The sequence below is a fragment of the Pristiophorus japonicus genome, chromosome 2 (genome assembly GCF_044704955.1).
Source record: "Pristiophorus japonicus isolate sPriJap1 chromosome 2, sPriJap1.hap1, whole genome shotgun sequence".
Lineage (NCBI taxonomy): Eukaryota > Metazoa > Chordata > Chondrichthyes > Pristiophoridae > Pristiophorus > Pristiophorus japonicus.
In genome coordinates, this window is record NC_091978.1 from 359,451,009 (window position 1) to 359,458,752 (window position 7,744).

The 7,744-nt window shown below is 44.0% G+C and overlaps 1 protein-coding gene across 5 annotated transcripts in view; it reads left to right on the forward strand.

The window, feature by feature from the left end:
- The window catches only part of tbck (TBC1 domain containing kinase), a 223,558-nt gene that overhangs the window by 183,245 nt on the left and 32,569 nt on the right, over positions 1-7,744 (forward strand). For all 5 annotated transcript variants that reach the window (XM_070872609.1, XM_070872627.1, XM_070872618.1 and 2 more), the window contains exon 25: positions 3,591-3,750. In XM_070872609.1, coding sequence (XP_070728710.1) covers positions 3,591-3,750 — 160 coding nt within the window. The remainder of the gene's footprint in view (positions 1-3,590; positions 3,751-7,744) is intronic.

The following is a 7,744-nucleotide window of genomic DNA, read 5'->3' on the forward strand; positions in this document are numbered from 1 at the left end:
GCATTTATTGAACAAAGTACTGTGATATCATACCTTATGAATTTCTACTGCCATGCAGATATCAAGATATAACTTGCAACTTATGATATTTATGAGGGTTTTACTAAAATCTCATTAGTAAAGTGTGCCAGGTGTTCAGATGTTAATCAATCTCTCATGGCATTGCCAATAATGAGTCATGGCCAAGTGTAAATTTCAGATGTAATGGAGTTAGAATATAAGAACATAAGAATTAGGAACAGGAGTAGGCCGCGTAGGCCATCTAGCCCCTCGAGCCTGCTCCGCCATTCAACAAGATCATGGCTGATCTGGCCGTGGACTCAGCTCCACTTACCCGCCCGCTCCCCATAACCCTTAATTCCGTTATTGGTTAAAAATCTATCTATCTGTGACTTGAATACATTCAGTGAGCTAGCCTCAACTGCTTCCTTGGGCAGAGAATTCCACAGATTCACAGCCCTCTAAAAGAAGAAATTCCTTCTCAACTCGGTTTTAAATTGGCTCCCCCCGTATTTTGAGGCTGTGCCCCCTAGTTCTAGTCTCCCTTACCAGTGGAAACAACCTCTCTGCCTCTATCTTGTCTATCCCTTTCATTATTTTAAATGTTTCTATATGATCACCCCTCATCCTTCTGAACTCCAACGAGTAAAGACCCAGTCTACTCAATCTATCATCATAAGGTAACCCCATCATCTCCGGTATCAGCCTAGTGAATCGTCTCTGTACCCCCTCCAAAGCCAGTATATCCTTCCTTAAGTAAGGTGACCAAAACTGCACGCAGTACTCCAGGTACGGCCTCACCAATACCCTATATAGTTGCAGAAGGACCTCCCTGCTTTTGAACTCCATCCCTCTCGCAATGAAGGCCAACATTCCATTCGCCTTCCTGATTATCTGCTGCACCTGCAAACTAACTTTTTGGGATTCATGCACAAGGACCCCCAGGTCCCTCTGCACCGCAGCATGTTGTAATTTCTCCCCATTCAAATAATATTCCCTTTGACGGTTTTTTTCCCCAAGGTGGATGACCTCACACTTTCCGACATTGTTTTCCATCTGCCAAACCTTAGCCCATTCGCTTAACCTATCTAAATCTCTTTGCAGCCTCTCTGTGTCCTCTACACAACCCGCTTTCCCACTAATCTTTATGTCATCTGCAAATTTTGTTACACTATACTCTGTCTCCTCTTCCAGGTCATCTATGGATATTGTAAACAGTTGTGGTCCCAGCACCGATCCCTGTGGCACACCACTAACCACCGATTTCCAACCCGAAAAGGACCCATTTATCCTGACTCTCTGCTTTCTGTTAGCCAGCCAATTCTCTATCCATGCTAATACATTTCCACTGACTCTGCGTACCTTTATCTTCTGCAGTAACCTTTTGTGTGGCACCTTATCGAATGCCTTTTGAAAATCTAAATACACCACATCCATTGGTACACCTCTATCCACCATGCTCGTTATATCCTCAAAGAATTCCAGTAAATTAGTTAAACATGATTTCCCCTTCATGAATCCATGCTGCGTCTGCTTGATTGCACTATTCCTATCTAGATGTCCTGCTATTTCTTCCTTAATGATAGTTTCAAGCATTTTCCCCACTACAGATGTTAAACTAACCGGCCTATAGTTACCTGCCTTTTGTCTGCCCCCTTTTTTAAACAGAGGCGTTACATTAGCTGCTTTCCAATCCGCTGGTACCTCCCCAGAGTCCAGAGAATTTTGGTAGATTATAACGAATGCATCTGCTATAGCTTCCGCCATCTCTTTTAATACCCTGGGATGCATTTCATCAGGACCAGGGGACTGTCTACCTTGAGTCCCATTAGCCTGTCCAGCACTACCCCCCCCGAGTGATAGTGATTGTCTCAAGGTCCTCCCTTCCCACATTCCTGTGACCAGCAATTTATGGCATGGTTTTTGTATCTTCCACTGTGAAGACCGAAGCAAAATAATTGTTTAAGGTCTCAGCCATTTCCACATTTCCCATTATTAAATCCCCCTTCTCATCTTCTAAGGGACCAACATTTACTTTAGTCACTCTTTTCCGTTTTATATATCTGTAAAAGCTTTTACTATCTGTTTTTATGTTTTGTGCAAGTTTACCTTCGTAATCTATCTTTCCTTTCTTTATTGCTTTCTTAGTCATTCTTTGCTGTCGTTTAAAATTTTCCCAATCTTCTATTTTACCACTAACCTTGGCCACCTTATACGCATTGGTTTTTAATTTAATACTCTCCTTTATTTCCTTGGTTATTCACGGCTGGTTATCCCTTGTCTTACCGCCCTTCTTTTTCACTGGAATATATTTTTGTTGCGCACTATGAAAGAGCTCCTTAAAAGTCCTCCACTGTTCCTCAATTGTGCCACCGTTTAGTCTGTGTTTCCAGTCTACTTTAGCCAACTCTGCCCTCATCCCACTGTAGTCCCCTTTGTTTAAGCATAGTACGCTCGTTTGAGACACTACTTCCTCACGCTCAATCTGTATTACAAATTCAACCATACTGTGATCACTCATTCCGAGAGGATCTTTTACTAGGAGATCGTTTATTATTCCTGTCTCATTACACAGGACCAGATCTAAGATAGCTTGCTTCCTTGTAGGTTCTGTAACATACTGTTCTAAGAAACAATCCCGTATGTATTCTATGAATTCCTCCTCCAGGTTACCCCATGCGATTTGATTTGACCAATCGATATGTAGGTTAAAATCCCCCATGATTACTGCCGTTCCTTTTTCACTTGCCTCCATTATTCCCTTGATTATTGCCCGCCCCACTGTGAAGTTATTATTTGGGGGCCTATAAACTACGCCCACCAGTGACTTTTTCCCCTTACTGTCTATAATCTCCACTCACAATGATTCAACATTTTGTTCATTAGAGCCAATATCGTCTCTCACAACTGCCCTGGTATCATCCTTTATTAACTGAGCTACCCCACCTCCTTTCCCTTCTTGTCTATCTTTCTGAATCGTCAGATACCCCTGTATGTTTAATTCCCAGTCTTGGCCCCCCTGCAACCACGTTTCTGTAATGGCCACCAAATCATACCCATTTGTAATTTGTCATGTAATATGCAGTTTGTCATGGAGAAATCAGTCGTGTTAAACATGCAGTTTGTCAGCGGAGTAACCATTAGTTTGTTAGAGGAGTAACCATCAGTGTTAAACATGCAGTTTGACAGTGGAGGTATCATTAGTGCTAAATATGCAGTTTGACAGCGGAGTCGTCATAAGTGTTAAATATCCTGTTTGTTAGGGAAGTAACCATTAGTGTTAAACATGCTGTTTGTCAGGGAAGTAACCATCACTATTAAACATGCAGTTTGACAGTGGATAAATCATTAGTATTAAACATGCAGTTTGTATGGGAGTAAGCATTAGTGATAAACATACAGTTTGTATGGGAGTAAACATCGGTGTTAAACATGCAGTTTGTATGGAAGTAAGCATCGCTGTTAAACATGCAGTTTATCAAGGCTGTACTTTCAGAAACTGGCTTAGCTAAGATAATGCAAATGCTTCAAATAATTGTTTCCTCATTATTTTTTCCCGATGCTCCTTTCCTTGACCATGTTTGTACCAGATTCACCCGTGGCCACATCAGTGGCAGCATAAACATTCCATACAGTTCTGCCTTCAGCCCGGACGGTGATCTCATCCCGTGTGCATCTACCAGCTTGCTGCAGAGTTTCAAGGGACGCGTCATTGTCATTGTGGGGAACGTGGTCAGGAACGCAGCTGACGTAAGTAGCTGCCCCATTTTGTTCTAAACTATCCTACTGAAACTCTTCTGTCGTCGTGTCTGAGCTGTAGCTGCGGCTTCAAATCCTTGCTGGAGGGCAGATTTACAGAACAAACCTGTAAACAAGAAAACAAACAGGCAATTAGTTCATTGCAGAAGCTGAAACTGAGGTCCTCTTTTTTTTTTAAAAAGAGAGTTGAATCCTGATGGGATGATGGCAATAACATGTGGTTCAGGATGATCTATGTGTTTTGATTTATTAGCTGCCCGCCTCAGGATCCTGAACTGGACACCTGGAGCTTCCCGGTTTAACCCTTTGAGTACTTGAAAGAATACATCTTTCATAAAGCATCTGCAAAAAAAAATTTTTTGTCCATTTTAAATGTGTCATAAGGTAGATTATGAGAAATACACTGATTCGTGAGAGCAGTGATCTGAATTAATTGTATTCTTGGAACTAACTGAAGAATCTAAATATTAGACTAAGTGGGCATCTAGGCTCCAACTTTATCGCTGCTGCTCCACTTCATACCAGTGCCATCGGACCCTGGCGTGAAGTGGTGTGAGAGTCTTGGAGGAGGTAGGCTGTTTTTGTCTTGCACTAGGTCCATGCTAGATCCACAAGCTCCCGATGCTCTGACCTCTCCATCATCATCGTCATCATAGGCAGTCCCCTGAAATGAGGATGACTTGCTTCCACGCCAAAAAAGGATGAGTTCGCAGGTGTTTCAATGAAGAACCCAAAATACATCCTGAAGGGTGGAAGATGCCTGTGCGTGGATTTCTTAACGTACGGTGGCCGTGTGGTTTAACATGTCGAGGCTCTGACCTCTAAACTATCAGTAACTCCGATGTAAACATGCCAGATCGCACAGATCGGTGGCCAGGAAGATGTAGCATGAGTGAATGCAGCGATTTTGCTTTTGGGTCAGTGTAGTTGCTGTGGAAGATCCACATGTTGGGAGCCAGAAGCACTACCCCAGCACTTAACCAAACAAAATACACAGATACAGTCTAGCCACTGACTCCATCCCTCTTCCCAACTTCTGTCTGAGACTGAACCACACTGTTCGCAACCTTGGTGTCATATTTGACCCTGATATTAGCTCTCGACCACATATCCGCAGCATAACTAGGACCGCCTATTTCCACCTCCGTAACATCGCCCGTCTCCACCCTTGCCTCAGCTCATGCACTGCTGAAGCCCTCATCCATGCCTTTGTTACCTCGAGACTTGACTATTCCAACATACTCCTGGCTGGCCTCCCATATTCTACCCTACATAAACTAGAGATGATCCAAAACGCGACATCCCGTATCCTAACTCGCATCAAGTCCCTCTCACCCATCCACCCCTGTGCTCGCTGACCTACACTGGCTTCCGGTTCAGCAACGCCTAGATTTCAAAATTCTCATCCTTATTTTCAAATCACTCCATGGCCTCGCCCCTCCCTATCTCTGCAATCTCCTCCAGCCCCACAAACCCCCGAGATGTCAGCACTCCTCTAATTCTGCCCTCTTGAGCATCCCTGATTATAATTGCTCAACCATTGGTGGCCGTGCCTTCTGTTGTCTCGGCCCCAAGCTCTGGAAGACCCACATGTTGGGAGCCAGAAGCACTACCCCAGCACTTAACCAAACAAAATACACAGATACAGTCTAGCCACTGACTCCATCCCTCTCCCCAACTTCTGTCTGAGACTGAACCATACTGTTCGCAACCTTGGTGTCATATTTGACCCTGATATTAGCTCTCGACCACATATCCGCAGCATAACTAGGACCGCCTATTTCCACCTCCGTAATATCGCCCGTCTCCACCCTTGCCTCAGCTCATGCACTGCTGAAGCCCTCATCCATGCCTTTGTTACCTCGAAACTTGACTATTCCAACATACTCCTGGCTGGCCTCCCATATTCTACCCTACATAAACTAGAGATGTCCAAAACGTGGCTGCTCCTGTCCTAACTCGCACCAAGTTCCGCTCACCCATCACCCTTGTGCTCGCTGATCTACATTGGTTCCCGATTAAGCAATGCCTCGATTTCAAAATTCTCATTCTTATTTTCAAATCCCTCCTTCACCTTGCCCCTCCCTATCTCTTTAATTTCCTCCAGCCCCATAACCCCCCCCCCCCACAACCCCCCCAAGTTGCCTGTGCTCTTCTAATTCTGCCCTCTTGAGCATCGCTGATTATAATCGCTCAGCCATTGGTGGCCGTGCCTTCTGTTGCCTAGGCCCCAAGCTCTGGAATTCCCTGCCTAAACTTCTCTGCCTCCACCTCGCCACACTTCTTAAAACATACCTCTTTGACCAAGCTTTTGGTCACCTGTGCTAATTTTTACTCATACAGCTCGGTGTCAAAGTTTTTATCTCATAATACTTCTATGCAGTGCTTTGGGACGTTTCACTATGTTAAAGGTGCTATATAAATACAAGTTGTTGTAGCACGACCTTGGTTTGCAAGGGCCGTAACTCCGTGGCTGACACTTCAATGCACTTCTAAGGGAGTGTTGCATTGTCGGAAGCGCTGTCTTTTTAATGAGACGGTAAACTAAAGGCCAGTGATTCAGGTGGATGTGGAAAAACCCTGTGGCTGTACTTGAAGGAGAGCAGGGAGTTCTCCCGGTGTCGTGGCCAACATTAATCCCTCGACCAACCGTACCAAAAACAGATTACCTGACCACTTATCCCATTTGCTGTTTACGGAGCCTTGATGTATGTAAAATTGGTTGCCACTTTGACTACATAACAACAGTCACTGCATTTCAAAAGTAACCGTTTGGTTGTAAGATGCCCTTTCAGATGCCCTGATGGTACAACTGAACGCTTTACAATTGTAGCTTCTTTCCTCCGAGCGCAGTGTCAAACCACATTTTAAAAGTATCCAGAAATACTTTAAAAATCTGCCTGCAGATAATTTAAATGTTTTGACGCTTCCCATCAGCGCTCCCTAAACATCCCTTAACTATTAACTGCTGGGAGAGGGGTGCTTTGCTTATGTCTAACCACAGGGCTCGGTGCTCAGGCAAGAGAGTTGGAATTCCAAACAGGCATTGTAAACAAAGTTCTGTCTGACTAGAAAGTATACTGCAGCTAACTAATTCCGGACAGTAGCTGCAATATAAATACAGCCTTAGTTACTGGTGCAAAATCGCTATTGTAATATTCAGAGCAAAGCTAAATAATACCTTTTTTTTTTATAAAGTGCTTATATTTTTATTTCAATAACAGTTACCAGTTTCTGACTAATATAGAATCATAGAAAAATTACGACACAGAAGAAGGCCATTCGGTCCATTGTGTCCGTGCTGATCGAAAAAGAGCTACCCAGCCTAACCCCACCTTCCAGCACTTGGTCCGTAGCCCTGTAGGTTACAGCTCTTTGGGCCCAAGTTTCCACATGATTTGCGCCTGATTTTTAGGAGCAACTGGTGGAGAACGGACTATCTTAGAAATCGCAATTCTTCACATTTTTTTTTCTGCAGTTCTAGTCAGGTAGAACAGTTCTACTTTGGAACAGAATTTTTTCTTCAAAAGGGGGCGTGTCCAGCCACTGACGCCTGATTTGAAAGTTTCCACAGTGAAAACGTACTCCAAACTAAAGTAGAATGGAGCAAGTGAAGATTTTTGTCGAACTGAAAAAACCTGTTCTACACATTAAAAAAATCAGGTGCAGGTTACAAATTAGGTGTCCAGAATGAGGTGGGGGGGAAGGGAAGTCATTAAATTCTATAATAAATCCTTATTTATACTTATACAAATATTATACAAATAAATCCAACCTGAATAAACATTTATAAGCAAAGAAAAGATTAAATAAACCATCTTCCTATCTGTGTGAAAGTGCTTCAGGCAGGCCTTTCGGGACCGAAGGCTGAACGGGGCGGCCCGAGACTTCGGGCAGGGCCCGTCCCCAGCACCAGATTTACAGGTAGGTGGCGTTGGGTTGGGTCGGGGAGGTTCGGTTCGGGTGGGGGGGGGGGAAACGGGGG